At 40.2% G+C, this 23,860-nt stretch overlaps 1 protein-coding gene and 9 long non-coding RNA genes across 16 annotated transcripts in view; 6 read left to right on the top strand and 4 right to left on the bottom strand.

Annotated features, from left to right (window-relative positions):
- The window catches only part of LOC144066146 (uncharacterized), a 32,269-nt gene extending 27,677 nt beyond the window's left edge, over positions 1-4,592 (bottom strand). Inside the window, exons 1-3 of the mRNA XM_077589492.1 lie at positions 4,556-4,592; positions 4,380-4,450; positions 4,222-4,314 (exon numbers count right to left, since the gene is read on the bottom strand). Coding sequence (XP_077445618.1) covers positions 4,222-4,314; positions 4,380-4,450; positions 4,556-4,592 — 201 coding nt within the window. The remainder of the gene's footprint in view (positions 1-4,221; positions 4,315-4,379; positions 4,451-4,555) is intronic.
- A 741-nt stretch (positions 4,593-5,333) lies between these two features.
- Positions 5,334-5,862, bottom strand: LOC144065329 (uncharacterized). Its single transcript, XR_013297151.1, has 2 exons — positions 5,708-5,862; positions 5,334-5,600 (listed from the first exon to the last, which is right to left on the bottom strand). It is a non-coding gene; the product is annotated as an uncharacterized LOC144065329 (long non-coding RNA).
- A 539-nt stretch (positions 5,863-6,401) lies between these two features.
- LOC144065334 (uncharacterized) lies at positions 6,402-6,920 on the top strand. The gene is made up of 2 exons (XR_013297156.1): positions 6,402-6,546; positions 6,658-6,920. It is a non-coding gene; the product is annotated as an uncharacterized LOC144065334 (long non-coding RNA).
- Positions 6,921-7,816: 896 nt separating this feature from the next.
- LOC144065328 (uncharacterized) lies at positions 7,817-19,184 on the top strand. Of its 2 annotated transcripts, none has more exons than XR_013297150.1 (5): positions 7,817-8,323; positions 8,438-8,515; positions 8,587-8,648; positions 8,777-8,837; positions 19,061-19,184. It is a non-coding gene; the product is annotated as an uncharacterized LOC144065328 (long non-coding RNA). The 2 variants fall into 2 exon arrangements; XR_013297149.1 differs by lacking the exon at positions 19,061-19,184 and adding an exon at positions 8,903-9,022.
- Positions 7,886-23,155, bottom strand: LOC144065320 (uncharacterized). Of its 6 annotated transcripts, XR_013297136.1 has the most exons (8): positions 22,932-23,155; positions 21,050-21,109; positions 19,988-20,075; positions 8,888-8,990; positions 8,573-8,646; positions 8,414-8,507; positions 8,257-8,334; positions 7,886-8,138 (listed from the first exon to the last, which is right to left on the bottom strand). It is a non-coding gene; the product is annotated as an uncharacterized LOC144065320 (long non-coding RNA). The 6 variants fall into 6 exon arrangements; XR_013297135.1 differs by lacking the exon at positions 22,932-23,155 and having other exon boundaries at positions 21,050-21,428; XR_013297133.1 differs by lacking the exons at positions 19,988-20,075; positions 21,050-21,109; positions 22,932-23,155 and adding an exon at positions 9,821-9,912.
- On the top strand, positions 14,319-15,406 carry LOC144065332 (uncharacterized). The gene is made up of 2 exons (XR_013297154.1): positions 14,319-14,434; positions 15,146-15,406. It is a non-coding gene; the product is annotated as an uncharacterized LOC144065332 (long non-coding RNA).
- On the top strand, positions 16,551-17,061 carry LOC144065335 (uncharacterized). The gene is made up of 2 exons (XR_013297157.1): positions 16,551-16,687; positions 16,795-17,061. It is a non-coding gene; the product is annotated as an uncharacterized LOC144065335 (long non-coding RNA).
- Positions 17,844-18,303, top strand: LOC144065333 (uncharacterized). The gene is made up of 3 exons (XR_013297155.1): positions 17,844-18,017; positions 18,083-18,178; positions 18,273-18,303. It is a non-coding gene; the product is annotated as an uncharacterized LOC144065333 (long non-coding RNA).
- Positions 18,032-18,863, bottom strand: LOC144065324 (uncharacterized). The gene is made up of 4 exons (XR_013297142.1): positions 18,727-18,863; positions 18,568-18,661; positions 18,411-18,488; positions 18,032-18,294 (listed from the first exon to the last, which is right to left on the bottom strand). It is a non-coding gene; the product is annotated as an uncharacterized LOC144065324 (long non-coding RNA).
- Positions 18,334-18,996, top strand: LOC144065327 (uncharacterized). The gene is made up of 3 exons (XR_013297148.1): positions 18,334-18,669; positions 18,741-18,802; positions 18,931-18,996. It is a non-coding gene; the product is annotated as an uncharacterized LOC144065327 (long non-coding RNA).
- Positions 23,156-23,860: the final 705 nt, after the last annotated feature.

Raw genomic sequence — 23,860 nt, forward strand, 5'->3', positions numbered from 1 at the left:
CTGGTTTATTTTTAAACATTTCACAATGACAGATTGGCTCAAATATTAATTTTCCATGAAAGGCATAACACAATAATGGCTATACAGGATGTAAAATCATATTTGTGATATGTAAATGAATCCAAATGAATAATTTTTCATAGTTTTTAAAGATTGCTCCTGGGGAAAAGCTTGGCAGAAAAGAAAGCATGGCTCAATGTTGACATTTGATGAAATAGGCTGCTTTTACTTAACAATAAAATTATTTTGCGGGCGGGGTTTATTTAAATTTATTGGGCATGCGCAGTGCGGCCGAGGGTGTGTTTTGACACTTGAAGGGGAGTGTTTTTGTGCGCGGAGCTTGGAAAAAAAGGCATTCGTGGTGGACCTGTGGGCGCGTCTGGCCCAGACTCCGCCCACTGACTCCAGCGCCGAAGGTGCAAGGCTTGGAAGGCTTGGAAGGCAAGGGGATTGCCAGGGTTTGAGTCGACGTTTTGCCCCATTTCATGCCGAAGGGGCGTGGCCAACTTAAAAGTCCATGAAATGAAGCCAAACTGCTCGGATAAGAGTCCAAATGTCTTCCCAACACTCTTGGCAGTCACTTGCCATGCATTCCAAGCCTGAAAATTGGACAATTTAATCTGAAAATATGCTTATGAGCTTCCTTAGCTCCGCCCACTGGGTAACATTCTCCTCTTTTCTTGCCCTTTGAAGCTTAAATAAGTGATTGGGATGTGAAATGATGTGCCATGTTGATTGATTTGTGTCCATATTGCCCATATCGACCCCCATGTATACTTTTTCCAATTGTTGTTAATATTTGGTGAGATTCTAGTGTTGTGTTCATAGTCAGTTGGATTGAGTAGTCAGATTTCATTGATTGTGACTAAGTGGAGTGGTTACCTCCTTAGACCCTTGGCCCCCAACACCCCCAATTGTACCTGATATGTTTCCAACATCTTAGATGCATCATACCAATAGTGTATTATGCACTATTTTGGTCTGTAGATGATTGTCATGAGTGGGTAGCAGAGCCCCCAAGTGACCTGAAGGTGACCCCCACCCCAAGCAGGGTACCTAATGATATGTCCTAGCTGGTCAAAATATTAGGTACACCCTCGACCCAGTTTATGTGGTCATACTGTATCATAGCAAAATTGCAGACCTCAAGTCGCCCCCCCCCCACCACCTCTAAGTGTATCTAATGAAGTGTCCAAAATGGCCAAAATATTAGGTACACCCTCAAGCTATAGTTTATTTGGTCATAGTCTCTCATAGTAGCTAGAAAAATGTCATTGTGTAGCAGAATCCCCCCATTGACCCCCACATAATCTATTTCTGGTCAGTAGTAGTACATTCCAGGCAAAGTGTGCAAACGGCCAAAATATTAGGAACCTCTGAGATGACTCATCGGCACAAAATGACTTTTTTTCTAAATGTTTTGTGTTTAAAACATGCGATCTCAGTCAAATTGCATTTGTACTCACAAAAAAATGTATTTTTGTTTACATGAGCGGAGGTCCGGAAGATGGAGTTGCTTCCACGTCCATCAACCTGCGCGACACAAGTCCAAACAAAGGTAGGAAATGTATATTTGTATTGAAAAATATGTTTTTAAGATTTATTTAGCATGCTGGTAATTTAATAGCTTGAATTAGAATCACATTTATTTGACCACCTGTTAAAAACAGGAACTTTTTTTAGAGCTAAAAATAATAATCCATGTTGTATCATATAAATGTAATTGTAGGTCTTAAAGTTCAAGATGCTAATGCTATTTTCACGCGTCATCATATGTAAGGTTACATATAAATATCGGTAGGCTAATTATGTGACTGTAATGTCATATAAATGCGAGAATCGTCACTGACTGCTCTCGTTAACTGCGTTACAGTTCAAGATGCTAATGCTATTTTTACGCTTGCATCATCTTATGTAAAGTTACATGTAAATATTGGTAGGCTAATAATGTGTTCAAGATGCTAATGCTATTTTCGCGCTCGCATCATCTTATGTAAGGTTACTTATAATTACCGGGAGGCTAATTATGTGACTGTAATGTCGTCTAAATGTAATTCTAGTTCTTACAGTTCAAGATGCTAATGCTATTTTCACGCATCATGGTATGTAAGGTTACTTTTCATTATCAGTAGGCTAATTATGTAGCTGTAATGTCGTATAAATGTAATTCTATGTCTTTACAGTTCAAGATGCTAATGCTATTTTCGCGCTTGCATCATCTTATGTAAGGTTACATATAAATATCGGTAGGCTGATGATGTGACTGTAATGTCATATGAATGCTAGAATCGTCACTGACTGCTCTCGTTATCGTCTTCTTGACAGGATCGGGGACGTTTTGGACGTGCACGGCGCCACCGGACGGGCCCGCGTTGCAGCCGATCGCTTGGGGACACTCGCGTGTCCTCACTGGGTATGTGACATCTCACACTTGAGCTTCTGCAGTGACCGACAGTGGCATCTGATGCTGTCAGAATGTCAAAAAAGCCATTTTTTGCTAACAATATATTGTTGAAATTTAATCAGTCATTGTCTTTTTTTTGCTAAATGCATCCTTACTAAGTTTAAAATAGTTTTTTTCCTTCAAAATGTGTCTTTTGGGGGCATAAAACGGCCACCAAAAAGCGCTCTCAGAATGGTCAGGAAAAGTGGCCTCAGAAAAGCAGAAAATCTTCCCGGCAACGAGACGTGTCACGGCTCTGCCATCCAATCAGGGGCCTTAGAAATTGGACTTAGCCACCTCCCCTCAATGCAAATTTGGATTTAGCCCCGCCCTGGTCCCGCCCACCCCGGACAGCCAATCACAGCATGGCATTTGGTCGACCACGCCCCTTTTGTCTTAAAAACAGCCTTTTGGGTACTTAAACCCCGCCCCCTTCTACAAAGCCAGCCCCCTCAATTTAAGCCCTGCCCAGCAACGATATGGCCCACCCACTCCCAGAGAACCAATCAGGTGGCAGCACACACCATCTACTTCCTTATTCTACACCAATCAGCGAATTTACACCCATACACAGAACTAATCAGGTTGCAGCATATACCATCTACTTCCTTATTCTACACCAATCAGCAAATTTACACCCATTTTTCCACCAATCAAATTGCGCTTGGCTAGTCATTTACATAGCCCCACCTATTCTTAAAAGTTTTATAAAAATTTAAAATAATTATAAAATAAAAATTATAATAAATAAAATAATATAGAACAAAGAACGTTTTTTTGTGTCCATATTTATTTTTATTCGTTTCAGAGCAAAAGTCCAGATGTGAAGTCCAAAGTGAGAGGTCTTTAAGTTCTTCTTCCAACCAGTAGGAGTCGCACCGGAGCAGAGTGTTGAGACTTAAAGACAAAAAAAGTAAGTTAAAAGTGCATTCAAATAAGTGTGCAAACGGCGTTAAACCTTACCTTAGCATGATGCGACATGTCACTTAATGAATTGAGCAGGAGGGCATCATTTGGACTGCATTTGTGAAAGAATAATATTGAATTTAAAACAATTGTCACGAGTATAAGTTTACAAGTTGTCAAAACTGATTGTGCTTTGTATTTTATTGGCAGAATGCAACAATGAAGATAATCAACTCGTTGTCTCACAGGTGCAGCAGTTGGGGCGGGTCAAGGCGGATCTCCAAAATGGCGTCTTCACTTGAATGAGTCTGCACACAAGAAAGTGAGTGAGCATTTCATTCGGTCGTGTTTACCGTCTTAATGGTGCACATTCACTCACCTTTGCAGTGCAATCAAGCCAGGAGAATTCTGCTTCAGTCAACTTGAGCTGCAGCGCCCTCCGGTGGACACGAGGAAACTAGTCAGTAAAAGAAAGTGCAAGGTAAAATCATAGTTCAGAAGCGTCGCGCAAAAAGACGTCAAAGTTGGACAATGTTTACGTCCGCCATTTTGTGTTGCAGTGTGCACCAACCTAGTGGACGTCGTCGTGGATGAAATCCAACTGCAAGAATCAAAGACAGGAGTCAAAATTGGACAAGGTAAGTAATCTTAACTTAATCTTTGTTACTCTACTTTCACCTTCTGGAATAGAATAATAGACAGTTAGATTTGCACGTGGATCAATTGTTTGCTCGTTTCACCTGTGCTCACCTGCAGGGTCGGACATCTTCGAAGTGGCCTGCAAAAGAAAAGGAGAAAGAGTCAAAAAGTGTCAAAAAGTATGGTTAACAGCCATTTTTGGTGCCAAGTGGATCAGCTGGCAGAATACTTACCGATTGCAGCCTGTGGGAAGAAAGTAGACCATTAAGTATTTTCGAGGTTGATTTGGAGTATTTTAAGTACTTACTTCTTTTTCCACATGTGAGCTGTTAAAACAACAGAAATGTAAATTAGTCTCAAATAAAAAGTGAACAGACTTGGGAATACTTACTTTGGCTTTCCAGCGTGGAGCGACGCAAAGCTTCCATTCAATGAAAGAGGACGACTGCGCAATTACTTCCTCTTTAAATAGTTTTTCGGAAGTGACGTCATTGCGCACAAAAAAAAGTTTAAAAAATAATTTAGACGCGTCCTTCAATCAGAAAAGTGACTGGCGAGGGATCGTACCCGGACCTTCCACACCGTAGTCACTTTCTCTATCCATTAGACTAATGAGCTGATGTTGAGGGTGAATCTCAGAATGTATATCTCCAATTTTTAGTCACTCACATTCGGAAGACTGTTAAAAAATAGGTTAAATATGACTTCTAATTTTTCACCGGCAAAGCATTGGTGGTCGAATGGTTAAAGACACTGAATGCAAATACATTGGGATCGGGTTCGATTCTCTCTCTTACCAACTCTTTACCACTCTGGCATTTATGTTCGTAATTTCAGCTGCGAATGAGAATCGAACCCGGGTTGCCTGCATCGCAGGCAATGTCTTATGCCAATCGCCACCTTGGCTGGATTTCCGCCGAAATTTCACACATAGAAAAGTGATAAATAACAGCAGCCAAGGACATTGCAGGAAGCAAGGCCACAAGAGGGCAGCAAACATACGTCTATTCAGGCACACTCGTGGGACAATATGTGAGATGAGGTATATTGTACTAGAAAACAGTATAACAAGGAGTTATAGTTGGAAAAGCAATTGCAGTGTAATGTTTAAAACTGCCACAAGATGACAGCAAAACACCATATGTCTGTTCAGGGACACTCAGGACAATATGTGAGAGGAGGAATATTATACTAGAAAACAGTGTACGGTTGGTTGGAAAAGCCATTGCAAAGTGCAATGCCTTAAAACAGCCACAAGAGGGAATGAAGTTTAACATGTCTTGTCGAGAATAAAATAGCATGTCTTCATACTCGCCTACAGAGTCACAACACAAAATCAAGGAACTAAGAATTTTTGTGGTTTATTACTTTATTGGAGAGGGCTCAAGATGAATATTGCACATAATTTGTATGAGGAAGTTGGGGGTGACGCTGGGGAACACATTGAAAATAAAGTTCGACCAAATACACAAGCGTCTTGTCTGCTTTTGTCATGAAATAAACACAAAACAATGTTGGTGGTCATAGGATGGCAAGTGGAAGTCAGCCGTCTGCCTGCAGGAACAAGTCCAGTTTGCACCAAGAGAGGAACAAGCATTAAAGCTGCACCTGGCTGCGAATAAATGGATAAAAAAAACAATGAAATGAGAACGTGTTCGATCGACCGAACAGTTGACGCATTAACAATGACGATCATATGAAGCGGATGAGTCCATTCACATCATTTGTCCATGATTTTGACACGCTTAACAGTAGCACATTCGTCTCTTGTTTCTATTGACCGAATAGTACGCTTAAAAAGACTACATTTATCCAAAATTATGCGCGGGAGACGAATTGTTTTGATCGGCTGCTGTTTACCACGACTTCCGCATTCAATGATCTTCTTCTTTCAATAAAATACGCTTTGCAAATAACCTTTGGGCCTACAGTGCCCTCGTGTGGTCTGGATGTGTAATGACGGCCCTGTTTCTCATAAACGACTGTGTATACGACCATTGTCTTTTCCTCCAATATAAGAAGGCAATTTTCGTCCATTTATGGCAGTATATTATATTGGATGAAAATTCCTCTTGCTATACATGGACGTTTAGAGGAGGAAAATAAATTTATTTCACCTTTCACCTTCCTGCTCTCTTTTTATGACGTCACTGCAACGCACTTTCAAAACGCACGTCTGTCGTTAATTATTATTGTCCATGATTGACTGGGACCAAAACATCCAAATGTAATAAACAAAATAACGCATTCGAGTTTTAAAAGGGTTGAGGTTAACGCAGGAGAAAAAATATTCATAGTCGTTTATGAGAAACAGGGCCGTCATTACACACCCAGTCCACACGAGGGCACTGTAGTCCCAAAGGTTGTTTGCAAAGCGTCTTTTATTGAAAGAAGAAGATCCTTGAATGCGGAAGTCCTGGTAAACAGAGGCCGATCAAAACAATTCGTCTCTTGACTAAGTTTAGATCAATTTGGTCTCTTTAAGCGTACTACTCGGTCAATAGAAACAAGAGACGAATGTGCCACTGTTAAGCGTGTCAAAATCATGGCCAAATGATGTGAGTGGACTCATCCGCTTCATATTATCGTCATTGTTAATGCGTCAACTGTTCGGTCGATCGAACACGTTCTCATTTCATTGTTTTTTTTATCCATTTATTCGCTGCCAGGTGCAGCTTTAATGCTTGTTCCTCTCTTGGTGCAAACTGGACTTGTTCCTGCAGGCAGACGGCTGACTTCCACTTGCCATCCTATGACAACCAACATTATTTTGTGTTTATTTCATGACAAAAGCAGACAAGACGCTTGTGTATTTGGTCGAACTTTATTTTCAATGTGTTCCCCAGCGTCACCCCCAACTTCCTCTTACAAATTATGTGCAATATTCATCTTGAGGCCTCTCCAATAAAGTAATAAACCACAAAAATTCTTAGTTCCTTGATTTTGTGTTGTGACTCTGTAGGCGAGTATGAAGACATGCTATTTTATTCTCGACAAGACATGTTAAACTTCATTCCCTCTTGTGGCTGTTTTAAGGCATTGCACTTTGCAATGGCTTTTCCAACCAACTACGTATTAATGTAGAATACCTGAACTCCTCTTACATATTGTCCTGAGTGTGCCTGAATAGACATATGGTGTTTTGCTGTCATCTTGTGGCAGTTTTAAACATTACACTGCAATTGCTTTTCCAACTATAACTCCTTGTTATACTGTTTTCTAGTACAATATACCTCATCTCACATATTGTCCCACGAGTGTGCCTGAATAGACGTATGTTTGCTGCTCTCTTGTGGCCTTGGTTCCTGCAATGTCCTTGGCTGCTATTATTTATCACTTTTCTAACTGTGAAATTTCGGCGGAAATCCAGCCAAGGTGGCGATTGGCATAAAACATTGCCTGCGATGCAGGCAACCCGGGTTCGATTCTCACTCGCAGCTGCATTTACGAACATAAATGCCAGAGTGGTAAAGAGTTGGCAAGAGTGAGAATCGAACACGATCTCAATGTATTTGCATTCAGTGTCTTTAACCATTCGACCACCAATGCTTTGCCAGTGAAAAATTAGAAGTCATATTTAACCTATTTTTAACAGTCTTCCGCATGTGAGTGACTGAAAATCCGAGATATACATTCTGAGATTCATCCTCAACATCAGCTCATTAGTCTAATGGATAGAGAAAGTGACTACGGTGTGGAAGGTCCGGGTACGATCCCTGGCCAGTCACTTTTCTGATTGAAGGACGCGTCTAAATTATTTTTTAAACTTTTTTTTGTGCGCAATGACGTCACTTCCGAAAAACTATTTAAAGAGGAAGTAATTGCGCAGTCGTCCTCTTTCATTGAATGGAAGCTTTGCGTCGCTCCACGCTGGAAAGCCAGAGTAAGTATTCCCAAGTCTGTTCACTTTTTATTTGAGACTAATTTACATTTCCGTTGTTTTAACAGCTCACATGTGGAAAAAGAAGCAAGTAAGTACTTAAAATACTCCAAATCAACCTCGAAAATACTTAATGGTCTACTTTCTTCCCACAGGCTGCATCGGTAAGTATTCTGCCAGCTGATCCACTTGGCACCAAAAATGGCTGTTAACCATACTTTTTGACTCTTTCTCCTTTTCTTTTGCAGGCCACTTCGAAGATGTCCGACCCTACAGGTGAGCACAGGTGAAACGAGCAAACAATTGATCCACGTTCAAATCTAACTGTCTATTATTCTATTCCAGAAGGTGAAAGTAGAGCAACAAAGATTAAGTTAAGATGACTAACCATGTCCAATTTTGACTCCTGTCTTTGATTCTTGCAGTTGGATTTCATCCACGACGACGTCCACTAGGTTGGTGCACACTGCAACACAAAATGGCGGACGTAAACATTGTCCAACTTTGACGTCTTTTTGCGCGACGCTTCTGAACTATATTTTTACCTTGCACTTTCTTTTACTGACTAGTTTCCTCGTGTCCACCGGAGGGCGCTGCAACTCAAGGTGACTGAAGCAGAATTCTTCTGGCTTGATTGCACTGCAAAGGTGAGTGAATGTGCACCATTATGACGGTAAACACGACTGAATGAAATGCTCACCCACTTTCTTCTGTGCAGACTCATTCCAGTGAAAACTCCATTTTGGAGACCCGCCTTGACCCGCCCCAACTGCTGCACCTGTGAGACAACGAGTTGATTATCTTCATTGTTACATTCTGCCAATAAAATACAAAGCACAATTAGTTTTGACTCCTTGTGGACTTCAACTTGTGACAATTGTTTTAAATGCAATGTTATTCTTCCACAGTTGCTGCCCAAATGATGCCCTCCTGCTCAATTCATTAAGTGACATGTCGCATCATGCTAAGGTAAGTCTTAACGCCGTTTGCACACTAATTTAAATGCACTTTTAACTTACTTTTTTTGTCTTTAGGTCTCCACACTCTGCTCCGGTGCGACTCCTACTGGTTGGAAAAAGAACTTGAAGACCTCACTTTGGACTTTACATCTGGACTTTTGCTCTGAAACAAATAAAAATAAACTTGTACAAAAAAACACTTTCTTTGTTCTATATTTTATTTATAATTTTATTTTATATTTTAAAATTTTATAAAACTTTTTAGAATAGGTGGGGCTATGCAAATGACTAGCCAAGAGCAATTTGATTGGTGGACAAATGGGTGTAAATTTGCTGATTGGTGTAGAATAAGGAAGTAGATGGTATATGCTGCAACCTGATTGGTTCTCTGTGTATGGGTGTAAATTCGCTGATTGGTGTAGAATAAGGAAGTAAATTGTGTATGCTGCCACCTGATTGGTTCTCTGGGAGTGGGTGGGCCATATCGTTGCTGGGCAGGGCTTAAATTGAGGGGGCTGGCTTTGTAGAAGAGGGTGGGGTTTAAGTCCCCAAAAAGCTGTTTTTAAGACAAAAAGGGGCGTGACCGACCAAATGCCGTGCTGTGATTGGCTGTCCGGGTTGGGCGGGGTCAGGGCGGGGCTAAATCCAAATTTGCATTGAGGGGAGGTGGCTAAGTCCCATTTCTAAGGCCCCTGATTGGATGGCAAAGCCGTGACACGTCTCGTTGCCGGGCAGATTTTCTGCTTTTCTGAGGCCACTTTTCCTGACCGTTCTGAGAGCGCTTTTTGGTGGCCGTTTTATGCCCCCAAAAGACACATTTTGAAGGAAAAAAACTATTTTAAACTTAGTAAGGATGCATTTAGCAAAAAAAAGACAAAGACTGATTAAATTTCAACAATATATTGTTAGCAAAAAATGGCTTTTTTGACATTCTGACAGCATCAGATGCCACTGTCGGTCACTGCAGAAGCTCAAGTGTGAGACGTCACATACCCAGTGAGGACACGCGAGTGTCCCAAAGCGATCGGCTGCAACGCGGGCCCGTCCGGCGGCGCCGTGCACGTCCAAAACGTCCTCGATCCTGTCAAGAAGACGACGACGAGAGCAGTCAGTGACGATTCGAGCATTCATACGACATTACAGTCACATCATCAGCCTACCGATATTTATAAGTAACCTTACATAAGATGATGCAAGCGCGAAAATAGCATTAGCATCTTGAACTGTAAGACCTGGAATTACATTTATACGACATTACAGATACATAATTAGCCTACTGATAATGAAAAGTAACCTTACATAAGATGATGCGAGCGCGAAAATAGAATTAGCATCTTGAACACATAATTAGCCTACCAATATTTACATGTAACTTTACATAAAATGATGCAAGCGCGAAAATAGCATTAGCATCTTGAACTGTACGACCTGAAATTACATTTATACGACATTACAGATACATAATTAGCCTACTGATAAAGAAAAGTAACCTTAAATAAGATGATGCGTGCGCGAAAATAGCATTAGCATCTTGAACACATAATTAGCCTACCAATAATCACATGTAACTTTACATAAAATGATGCAAGCACAAAAATAGCATTAGCATCTTGAACTGTAACGCATTTAACGAGAGCGGTCAGTGACGATTCTAGCATTTATATGACATTACAGCTACATAATTAGCCTACCGATAATGATAAGTAACCTTACATACGATGATGCGTGAAAATAGCATTAGCATCTTGAATTGTAAGACCTAGAATTACATTTATATAATAAACATACACTATGATTTTTAGCTCTACAAAAGAAGTTCTTGTTTTACACAGGTGGTCAAATAAATGTGATTCTAATTCAAGCTATTACATTACCAGCATGCTAAATAAATCTTAAAAACATTTTTTTCAATACAAATATACATTTAGTGGAGCATTTCCTACCTTTGTTAGCACTTGCGTCGCGCAGGTTGATGGACGTGGAAGCAACTCCATCTTCAGGACCTCCGCTCATGTAAACAAAGAAATTTTTTTGTTAGCACTAATGCAATTTGACTGAGATCACATGTTTTAAACACAAAACATTTAGAAAAAAAGTCATTTTGTGCCGATGAGACACCTCGGAGGTCCCTAATATTTTGTCCGTTTGCACATTTTGCCTGGATTGGGAGTCTACTGACCAAAAATAGATTAAGTGCACATTGTCAAAACATAAAAGCCGAGATGTACCTAATATTTGGACAACTTTGACATTTATTGAGACCCTCGGGAGGGGGAAAAAGTCAGCTCAACGAAGTACAAACAATCTGGGGTGGTACTAAATTTCACCATTCCATTGCGGCCATTTTATTAGAAACATCTGTGGGTCAATGGGGGGCATTCTACTGCACAATGACATTTGTCTAGCTACTAAGAGAAACTATGACCAAATAAACTATAGCTTGAGGGCGTTTGTAATGTTTTGACCTTTTGGGACACTTCATTAGGTACACTTAGAGGTGGTGGGGGGCCGACTTCAGCTAAATATGAAGTCTGTTATTCTGCTATTATACACTATGACCACAAAAACACTGGGTTGAGGGTATATCTAATATTTTGACCAGTTAGGACACTTTAATAGGTACCCTGCTTGGGTTGGGGGTCACCTTCAGGTAACTTGGGGGCTCTACTACCCACTCCTGACAATCATCTACTGACCACAATAGTGTATAATACACAATTGGTATGATGCATCTAACATTTTGGACACATATCAGGTACTATTGGGGTGTTGGGGGCCAAGGGTCGAAGGAGGTAACCACTCCACTTAGTCACAATCAATGAAATCTATCTACTCAATCCAACTGACTATGAACACAACACTAAAATCTCACAAAATATTAACAACAATTGGAAAAAGTATACAAGGGGGTCGATATGGGCAATATGGACACAAATCGATCAACATGGCACATCATTTCACATCCCAGTCACTTATTTAAGCTTCAAAGGGCAAGAAAAGAGGAGAATGTTACCCAGTGGGCGGGGCTAAGGAAGCTCATAAGCATATTGTCAGATTAAATTGTCCAATTTTCAGGCTTGAAATGCATGGTAAGTGACTACCAAGAATGTTGGGAAGACATTTGGACTCTTATCCGAGCAATTTGGCTTCATTTCATGCACTTCTAAGTTGGCCACGCCCCTTCGGCATGAAATGAGTCAAAACGTCGACTCAAACCCTGGCAATCCCCTTGCCTTCCAAGCCTTCCAAGCCTTGCACCTTCGGCGCTGGAGTCAGTGGGCGGAGTCTGGGCCAGACACGCCCACCGGTCCACCCCGAATGCATTTTTTTCCAAGCTCCGCGCACAAACACACTCCCCTTCAAGTGTCAAAACACACCCTCGGCCGCACTGCGCATGGCCAATAAATTTAAATAAACCCCGCCCGCAAAATAATTTATCGTTAAATAAAACCAGCCTATTTCATCAAATGTCAACATTAACCCATGCATTATTTTCTGTCAAGCTTTTCCTCAGGAGCAATCTTTAAAAACTATGAAAAATTATTAATTTGGATTCATTTACACATCACAAATATGATTTTACATACTGTTTAGCCATTATTGGGTTATGCCTTTCATGGAAAATTAATATTTGAGCCAATCTGTCATTGTGAAATATTTAAAAATAAACCAGTCTGCATTTGCAGATTTTCAGTATCATTTGATATATATCTAGAATAGTTATTTTCCACTTTGTGGCAAATAATCAAATAAATTATAAATTGGGGAAATGGTTCATTAAATTGTGGAGATTGTCTAAATGTTTTGATCTGATCTGGGATATGAAGATCAAGCTGAACAGAATAAAGTGCACGTTTTACAAGTAGAAAAATACATCAAAAGACGCTTGTAGTAGAAAATTGCAGCATTTCTTACCTTGTTCGTGACTTTCGTTGTGCAGCCTGCACCGAGTGCAAAAAAATAGCCAAAAAACCTCGAATAAAACTCCTTTCTTGCGGACTTCTGTTCATGTAACCATCAAACGTCACTTAGTTGTTTTTACTGTAAAATCCCCAATTTCGATCATGCGATAAAACGCCAAAAACAGTTTAAAAACAAAAGAAAGCACGACAAACAAATTCGTCTCTCTCTTTCTTTTCCGCTCCCAGTTCCACTTCCGGGTCGCCGGTGCCAGTGTCAACCTGGATTTCCCTCTGACGTCATTTCGGGAATGCCCACGATAACGCGCCTGCGCAAACGACATATTACGTATAAATAAAGCGACAAAAGCAGACGTAAACAAGTCCTGCTAGTACTTTGTTTCCCCGATTTCGCTTCCAAATAATTCGAACGGTTTATTACTTTTCAATAAATTGAGCCACGTAAAATGACTTTCCTTCCAATCACTCTTCTTTACGAAAGATTCCCACTTTAATGAAAACCTTATTGCTTAACATATATAGTTATATTAACAGCCTTATACATTTGCGCGAGTTAATCTGCTTTCTGGGCAACAGCATTACCGTTCTCCCTTCATCTTCGTTTTTAAGACAATATAAATATTGAAACAAGATTTTGGACATTAGATATTTAATTATTATTCATATCAGTGATAGTGGAAGAAATAGGCAGGAAACGAACACATTTCCCCGTCAACGGCGAGGATTTAAATGCATGACATCAGTAAGGTTTTTGTTTGTTGCCGTATTAAGAGTATATAAATGGCATCTGATTGGTATTATGCGTTTATTTTGGTATAATTGAACAGCAGTTTAAATTTATGAAATTAAGAAGCGTAAAAATGGGCTTTCATGTGTGTACTAGATTACATTACAAACGAATTGATTTAACCAAATAATTAATACTAATTCCTCGCGACACTGTTATTTCACTCAATTTTATTAGCATTCATAAAAAACATGCATCACAGGTGGAGGACTCAGCTGAAAACTTCTGGACTTCCTGATGGCGTTTCTACGGGAAGTAGGTGAGCCAAGAACATCATAGGGGACCTTTAGCACCCTGGTCACTATCTGTTCCAGCTGCTGCCCTCTGGCAGACGCTATAGGTCCCACGAAGCACGGACAGATAGGCTTAAGGTCAGTTTTTCCCCACATCCATCGGAAATCTAAACTTACGGTAACATAACACACATTGCCTTCTGCAGTAATATGAAAAGATGTTTGGGTGGTGATCTGCCTCCTACTAGCTGACTGAAGTAAGGTAGGTGAAAGACAGTGAGAGGAAAATGAGAGGTCAGCGATCTGTACCCACAACAGCAGAATGCCAAATTTCAAGTCCGTAACTTGCATTTATTTAGGTCTTTTGCCGAGTAAATGCAGCTTATGGAGATGCACCATCAATTTCGTCACACGCAGTTACTGGCTTTTTTGTGTTGTTGATAATGACGACAGGGCCTATGTCCGATTATTATTATATTTTATTCTCAGAATGGCAGATACCGACCTTTTACAAGTGATTCACAACGGATTAAATTAGTTAACCTCCCGCCAGTTGTGTTGCACTGCCATCTGCTGAATAGGAGTACGTACAGCCAGCAAGAAACCTGATGAGTCAGCCATTTTGGTGGAGATCTGCAACAGAAAAGGGAAAACCGTCAGCAACATGGTAAGTAGAGTTGAGCGTTTTTAAATTAAATGTTAATAGGATGTCTGCCATTTTGTATCGAAGTGGATCATTTAAGTCATGTTGCCCACTTACCTTAAGATGAGTGCCTGTGGACACAAAGGAGACAATTATTGCACTTGTTTTGTTAATTTGTGTAAATTTTTAATAGTTACCTCCTAACAGACGATGAACTTTGTTCTTCTCATAGCTCGAAAGTGCCAGCATGCTGAAAAGTAGATATGATTTAAACAGAATAACAGTTATTAAGATTGCAATCAGGAGTCTTTAAATAATTGTGAATATTCACCGTGTTCTTACAGTGTGTGGAGAGAGACAGGCAGGCTTGAATAAAGAAATGCCTCGCGTTTAAATAGGGTTTAGGCGATGACATCACAATTGTCTATTTTTTTTTTAAAGCTTTATTTCTTTAAAAAAATAAAAAACACCAAAATTATATAGAACAAGGCAATCTTCATGTGAAAAAAAAGAAAAATTAAAGAATAGCAAAGTCAAAAAGGCACAAGCATAAGATTCGAACTGGGATCATTTGCACTAAAGTCACACACTTTACACTGGTGTCAAAATTTGACATGGTAAGTCATCTTAACTTAATCTTTGTTACTCTACTTTCGCCTTCTGGAATAGAATAATAGACAGTTAGATTTGCACGTGGATCAATTGTTTGCTCGTTTCACCTGTGCTCACCTGCAGGGTCGGACATCTTGGAAATGGCCTGCAAAAGAAAAGGAGAAAGAGTCAAAAAGTATGGTTAACAGCCATTTTTTGTGCCAAGTGGATCATCTGGCAGAATGCTTACCGATTGCAACCTGTGGGAAGAAAGTAGACCATTAAGTATTTTCGAGGTTGATTTGAAGTATTTAAAGTACTTACTTGCTTCTTTTTCCACATGTGAGCTGTTAAAACAACAGAAATGTAAATTAGTCTCAAATAAAAAGTGAACAGACTTGGGAATACTTACTTTGGCTTTCCAGCGTGGAGCGACGCAAAGCTTCCATTCAATGAAAGAGGACAACTGCGCAATTACTTCCTCTTTAAATAGTTTTTCGGAAGTGACGTAATTGCGCACAAAAAAGTTTAAAAAATAATTTAGTCGCGTCCTTCAAACAGAAAAGTGACCGGCCGGGGATCGTACCCGGACCTTCCACACCGTAGTCACTTACTCTATTCATTAGACCAATGAGCTGATGTCAACGTTTTTATCTCAGAATGTATATCTCCGATTTTCATTCACTCACATGCGGCAGATTGTCAAAAAACAGGTTAAATATGACTTACAATTTTCATTGGCAAAGCGTTGGTGGTCCAATGGTTAAAGACGCTGATTGAGAACGAATTGGGCTCGGGTACGATTCTCACTCTTACCAACTCTTTACCACTCTAGCATTTATGTTCGTTAATGCAGCTGCGAGTGAGAATCGAACCCGGGTCGCCTGCATCGGAGGCAATGTCTTATGCCAATCGCCACCTTGGCTGGATTTTCCGCCGAAATTTCGCACATAGAAAACTGATAAATAATAGCAGCCAAGTACGTTGCAGGGAGCAATGTCCAATATTTGCCACAAGAGAGCAGCAAACACACGTCTGATCAGGCATACTTAGCACAATATGATGCGAGCGAAGTGTATGAATATACTACAGTGATGCACTGGTAACAAGGAGTTGGTTGGAAAAGCAATTGCAGAGTGTACTTCTTAAAACTGCCACAAATGACAGCAAAACACCATATGTCTTCAGGCACACTCATGGGACAATATGTGAGAGGTGGTGTATTGTACTAGAAAACAGTATACGGAGTTGGTTGGAAAAGTCATTGATGCCTTAAAACCACCACAAGTTAGAATATGTCTATTTTCCTCCTCTAAACGTCCATGTATAGCAAGAGGAATTTTCCTCCAATATAATATACTGCCATAAATGGACGAAAATTGCCTTCTTATATTGGAGGAAAAGACAATGGTCGAATAAACAGTCGTTTATGAGAAACAGGGCCGTCATTGCACATCCAGTCCACACGAGGGCACTGTAATCCCAACGGTTGTTTGCAAAGCGTCTTTTATTGAAAGAAGAAGATCCCCGAATGCGGAAGTCGTGGTAAACAGCAGCCGATCAAAACAATTCGTCTCCTGCGCATAATTTTAGATAAATGTAGTCTTTTTAGGCGTACTATTCGGTCAATAGAAACAAGAGACGAATGTGCTACTGTTAAGCGTGTCAAAATCATGGACAAATGATGTGAATGGACTCATCCGCTTCATATTATCGTCATTGTTAATGCGTCAACTGTTCGGTCGATCGAACACGTTCTCATTTCATTGTTTTTTTTATCCATTTATTCGCAGCCAGGTGCAGCTTTAATGCTTGTTCCTCTCTTGGTGCAAACTGGACTTGTTCCTGCAGGCAGACGGCTGACTTCCACTTGCCATCCTATGACCACCAACATTGTTTTGTGTTTATTTCATGACAAAAGCAGACAAGACGCTTGTGTATTTGGTCGAACTTTATTTTCAATGTGTTCCCCAGCGTCACCCCCAACTTCCTCATACAAATTATGTGCAATATTCATCTTGAGACCTCTCCAATAAAGTAATAAACCACAAAAATTCTTAGTTCCTTGATTTTGTGTTGTGACTCTGTAGGCGAGTATGAAGACATGCTATTTTATTCTCGACAAGACATGTTAAACTTCATTCCCTCTTGTGGCTGTTTTAAGGCATTGCACTTTGCAATGGCTTTTCCAACCAACCGTACACTGTTTTCTAGTATAATATTCCTCCTCTCACATATTGTCCTGAGTGTCCCTGAACAGACATATGGTGTTTTGCTGTCATCTTGTGGCAGTTTTAAACATTACACTGCAATTGCTTTTCCAACTATAACTCCTTGTTATACTGTTTTCTAGTACAATATACCTCATCTCACATATTGTCCCACGAGTGTGCCTGAATAGACGTATGTTTGCTGCCCTCTTGTGGCCTTGCTTCCTGCAATGTCCTTGGCTGCTGTTATTTATCACTTTTCTATGTGTAAAATTTCGGCGGAAATCCAGTCAAGGTGGCGATTGGCATAAGACATTGCCTGCGATGCAGGCAACCCGGGTTCGATTCTCATTCGCAGCTGAAATTACGAACATAAATGCCAGAGTGGTAAAGAGTTGGTAAGAGAGAGAATCGAACCCGATCCCAATGTATTTGCATTCAGTGTCTTTAACCATTCGACCACCAATGCTTTTCCGGTGAAAAATTAGAAGTCATATTTAACCTATTTTTTAACAGTCTTCCGAATGTGAGTGACTAAAAATTGGAGATATACATTCTGAGATTCACCTTCAACATCAGCTCATTAGTCTAATGGATAGAGAAAGTGACTACGGTGTGAAAGGTCCGGGTACGATCCCTGGCCACTTACTTTTCTGATTGAAGGACGCGTCTAAATTATTTTTTAAACTTATTTTTTTGTGCGCAATTACGTCACTTCCGAAAAACTATTTAAAGAGGAAGTAATTGCGCAGTCGTCCTCTTTCATTGAAAGGAAGCTTTGCGTCGCTCCACGCTGGAAAGCCAAAGTAAGTATTCCCAAGTCTGTTCACTTTTTATTTGAGACTAATTTACATTTCCGTTGTTGTAACAGCTCACATGTGGAAAAAGAAGCAAGTAAGTACTTAAAATACTCCAAATCAACCTCGAAAATACTTAATGGTCTACTTTCTTCCCACAGGCTGCATCGGTAAGTATTCTGCCAGCTGATCCACTTGGCACCAAAAATGGCTGTTAACCATACTTTTTGACACTTTTTGACTCTTTCTCCTTTTCTTTTGCAGGCCACTTCGAAGATGTCCGACCCTGCAGGTGAGCACAGGTGAAACGAGCAAACAATTGATCCACGTGCAAATCTAACTGTCTTATTCTATTCCAGAAGGTGAAAGTAGAGCAACAAAGATTAAGTTAAGATGACTAACCATGTCCAATTTTGACTCCTGTCTTTGATTCTTGCAGTTGGATTTCATCCACGACGACGTCCACTAGGTTGGTGCACACTGCAACACAAAATGGCGGACGTAAACATTGTCCAACTTTGACGTCTTTTTGCGCGACGCTTCTGAACTATGATTTTACCTTGCACTTTCTTTTACTGACTAGTTTCCTCGTGTCCACCGGAGGGCACTGCAGCTCAAGGTGACTGAAGCAGAATTCTTCTGGCTTGATTGCACTGCAAAGGTGAGTGAATGTGGACCATTAACACTGTAAACAAGACTGAATGAAATGCTCGCCCACTTTCTTGTGTGCAGACTCATTCAAGTGAAGACGCCATTTTGGAGATCCGCCTTGACCCGCCCCAACTGCTGCACCTGTGAGACAACGAGTTGATTATCTTCATTGTTGCATTCTGCCAATAAAATACAAAGGACAATCAGTTTTGACTCCTTGTGGACTTGTACTTGTGACAATTGTTTTAAATGCAATGTTATTCTTTCACAGTTGCAGTCCAAATGATGCTCTCCTGCTCCATTCAACAACAAGTGACACATCGCATCATGCTAAGGTAAGTCTTAACGCCGTTTGCACACTTATTTGAATGCACTTTTAACTTACTTTTTTTGTCTTTAAGTCTCCACACTCGGCTCCGGTGCGACTCCTACTGGTTGGAAGAAGAACTTCAAGACCTCTCACTTTGGACTTCACATCTGGACTTTTGCTCTGAAACAAATAAAAATAAATATGTACACAAAAAACTTTCTTTGTTCCCATATTTTATTTATTATAATTTTTATTCTATAATAATTTTATATTTTTATAAAACATTTTAAGAATAGGAGAGGCTATGCAAATGACTAGCCAAGAGCAATTTGATTGGTGGAAAAATGGGTGTAAATCTGCTGATTGGTGTAGAATAAGGAAGTAGAAGGTGTATGCTGCAACCTGATTGGTTCTGTGTATGGGTGTATATTTGCTGATTGGTGTAGAATAAGGAAATAGATGGTGTATGCTGCCACCTGATTGGTTCTCTGGGAGTGGGTGGGCCATATCGTTGCTGGGCAGGGCTTAAGTTGAGGGGGCTGGCTTTGTAGAAGGGGGTGGGGTTTAAGTCCCCAAAAAGCTGTTTTTAAGCCCAAAAGGGGCGTGGTCGACCAAATGCCGTGCTGTGATTGGCTGTCCGGGGTGGGCGGGACCAGGGTGGGGCTAAATCCAAATTTGCATTGAGGGGAGGTGGCTAAGTCCCATTTCTAGGGCCCCTGATTGGATGGCAGAGCCGTGACACGTCTCGTTGCCGGGCAGATTTTCTGCTTTTCTGAGGCCACTTTTCCTGACCGTTCTGAGAGCGCTTTTTGGTGGCCCTTTTATGCCCCAAAAAGACACATTTTAAAGGAAAAAAACTATTTTAAACTTAGTAAGGATGTATTTAGCAAAAAAAAAGACAAAGACTGATTAAATTTCAACAATATATTGTTAGCAAAAAATGGCTTTTTTGACATTCTGACAGCATCAGATGCCACTGTCGGTCACTGCAGAAGCTCAAGTGTGAGACGTCACATACCCAGTGAGGACACGCGAGTGTCCCAAAGCGATCGGCTGCAACGCGGGCCCGTCTGGTGGCGCCGTGCACGTCCAAAATGTCCCCGATCCTGTCAAGAAGACGATAACGAGAGCAGTCAGTGACGATTCTAGCATTCATACGACATTAGAGTCACATCATCAGCCTACCGATATTTATAAGTAACCTTACATAAGATGATGCAAGCGCGAAAATAGCATTAGCATCTTGAACTGTAAAGACATAGAATTACATTTATACGACATTACAGCTACATAATTAGCCTACTGATAATGAAAAGTAACCTTACATACCATGATGCGTGAAAATAGCATTAGCATCTTGAACTGTAAGACCTAGAATTACATTTATACGACATTACAGATACATAATTAGCCTACTGATAATGAAAAGTAACCTTAAATAAGATGATGCGTGCGCGAAAATAGCATTAGCATCTTGAACACATAATTAGCCTACCAATATTTACATGTAACTTTACATAAGATGATGCGAGCGCAAAAATAGCATTAGCATCTTGAACTGTAACGCATTTAACGAGAGCGGTCAGTGACGATTCTATCATTTATATGACATTACAGCTACATAATTAGCCTACCGATAATGAGTAACCTTACATACGATGATGCGTGAAAATAGCATTAGCATCTTGAACTCTAAGACCAAGAATTACATTTATACGACATTACAGTCACATAATTAGCCTACCGGTAATTATAAGTAACCTTACATAAGATGATGCGAGCGCAAAAATAACATTAGTATCTTGAACACATAACTAGCTTGCCAATATTTATATGTAACTTTACATAAGATGATGCGAGCGCGAAAATAGCATTAGCATCTTGAACTTTAAGACCTACAATTACATTTATATAATACAACATGGATGATTATTTTTAGCTCTACAAAAGAAGTTCTTGTTTTTCACAGGTGGTCAAATAAATGTGATTCTATTTCAAGCTATTACATTACCAGCATGTTAAATAAATCTTAAAAACATTTTTTTCAATACAAATATACATTTAGTGGAGCATTTCCTACCTTTGTTAGCACTTGCGTCGCGCAGGTTGATGGACGTGGAAGCAACTCCATCTTCCGGACCTCCGCTCATGTAAACAAAGACATTTTTTTGTTAGCACTAATGCAATTTGACTGAAATCGCATGTTTTAAACACAAAACATTTAGAAAAAAAGTCATTTTGTGCCGATGAGACACCTCGGAGGTCCCTAATACTTTGGTCGTTTGCACACTTTGCCTGGATTGGGAGTCTACTGACCAAAATTAGATTAAGTGCACATTGTCAAAACATAAAAGCCGAGATATACCTAATATTTTGAGCAACTTTGACATTTATTGAGATGCTCGGGAGGGGGAAAAAGTCAGCTCAACCAAGTACAAACAATCTGGGATGGTACTAAATTTCACCATTTCTTTGTGGCCATTTTATTAGAAACATCTGTGGGTCAATGGGGGGCATTCTGCTACACAATGACATTTGTCTAGCTACTAAGAGAAACTATGACCAAATAAACTATAGCTTGAGGGCGTTTGTAATGTTTTGACCTTTTGGGACACTTCATTGGGTACACTTAGAGGTAGTGGGGGGTCGACTTCAGCTAAATATGAAGTCTGTTATTCTGCTATTATACACTATGACCACAAAAAAACTGGGTCGAGGGTATATCTAATATTTTGACCAGTTAGGACACTTTAATAGGTACCCTGCTTGGGTTGGGGGTCACCTTCAGGTAACTTGGGGGCTCTACTACCCACTCCTGACAATCATCTACTGACCACAATAGTGCATAATACACAATTGGTATGATGCATCTAACATTTTGGACACATATCAGGTACTATTGGGGTGTTGGGGGCCAAGGGTCGAAGGAGGTAACCACTCCACTTAGTCACAATCTATGAAATCTGTCTACTCAATCCAACTGACTATGAACACAACACTAAAATCTCACAAAATATTAACAACAATTGGAAAAAGTATACAAGGGGGTCGATATGGGCAATATGGACACAAATCGATCAACATGGCACATCATTTCACATCCCAATCACTTATTTAAGCTTCAAAGGGCAAGAAAAGAGGAGAATATTACCCAGTGGGCGGAGCTAAGGAAGCTCATTGGCATATTGTCAGATTAAATTTTCCAATTTTCAGGCTTGGAATGCAAGGCAAGTGACTACCAAGAGTGTTGGGAAGACATTTGGACTCTTATCCGAGCAATTTGGCTTCATTTCATGCACTTTTAAATTGGCCACGCCCCTTCGGCATGAAATGAGGCAAAACGTCGACTCAAACCCTTGCAATCCCCTTGCCTTCCAAGCCTTCCAAGCCTTGCACCTTCGGCGCTGGAGTCAGTGGGCGGAGTCTGGGCCAGACACGCCCACCGGTCCACCCCGAATGCATTTTTTTCCAAGCTCCGCGCACAAAAACACTCCCCTTCAAGAGTCAAAACACACCCTCGGCCGCACTGCGCATGCCCAATGAATTTAAATAAACCCCGCCCGCAAAATAATTTTATCGTTAAATAAAACCAGCCTATTTCATCAAATGTCACAAATATGATTTTACATACTGTTTAGCCATTATTGGGTTATGCCTTTCATGGAAAATTAATATTTGAGCCAATCTGTCATTGTGAAATATTTAAAAATAAACCAGTCTGCATTTGCAGATTTCATGAGTATCATTTCATATATATCTAGAATAGTTTTTTTCCCATTTTGTGGCAGATAATCAAATAAATTATGAATTGAGGAAATGGTTCATTAAATTGTGGAGGTTAGCTAAATGTTTTGATCTGATATGGGATATGAAGATCAAGATGAACAGAATAAAGTGCACGTTTTACAAGTAGAAATATACATGAAGAGACGTTTGTGGTAGAAAATTGCAGCATTTCTCACCTTATTCGTGACTTTCGTTGTGCAGCCTGCATCGAGTGCAAAAAATCAGCCGAAAAACCTCCCAAAAACTCCTTTCATGCAGACTTCTGTTCGTGTAATCCATCAAACGTGACTCGGTTGTTTTTACTATAAATTCCCCATTTAGATCGTGCGATAAAACGCCGAAAAACATTAAACAAACAAAAGAAAGCACGACAAACCAATTCGTCTCTCGCTTCTTGTTCCGCTCCGAAGTTCCACTTCCGGGTCGCCGGTGTCAGTGTCAACGAGGGTTTCCCTCTGACGTCATCAAGGGGAAGCCCATTATAACGCGCCTGCGCAAACGCCATATGACGTACAAATAAAGCGCCAAAAGCAGACGTAAACAATTCCTGCTTCTACTTTGTTTTCCCGATTTCGCTTCCAAATAAATCATCGATGAACGGTCCATTGCCTGTCTATATTGCTTCCGAAACTAATCGTCTTCTTTTTTTGGAAGATTTCTACACTTTAATGATAGTTTTATGGTGTTAAGTGTACATTATAATTATTGGCAGCTTGCGTACACATTTAATTTAATCAATCATCTGCCATTCAATAGTGAAATGATTCTTCCTTGACAATAGCATTGCCACTTTCCCTTTGGGAAAATAATTTCCAATAAATGTAGAAACATTTGAGACAGGATTAGGTCATTTAATTATTGTTCAGAGCAGTGATAGTGCAAGCAATAGGCAGAAAATGGCAACTTGAAGACAATCTACACCAATGGCGTGGATTTAATGCTAAGATGGCATCAGTTAGCTCGTTTTTGCTAGATTTAGTTGATAAGACTAAGCAAACAAGATAGTTAGAGGCGTTCGTGGGCGGTGACATGAATCGTTACGTCACGGACACTTAATTAGGCCCACGGATGACAGGTGTTTTGCTGTAGGAAGAGAACAGAGCGT

This window comes from Stigmatopora argus, chromosome 20 (assembly GCF_051989625.1).
Source record: "Stigmatopora argus isolate UIUO_Sarg chromosome 20, RoL_Sarg_1.0, whole genome shotgun sequence".
Classification (NCBI taxonomy): Eukaryota; Metazoa; Chordata; class Actinopteri; order Syngnathiformes; family Syngnathidae; genus Stigmatopora; species Stigmatopora argus.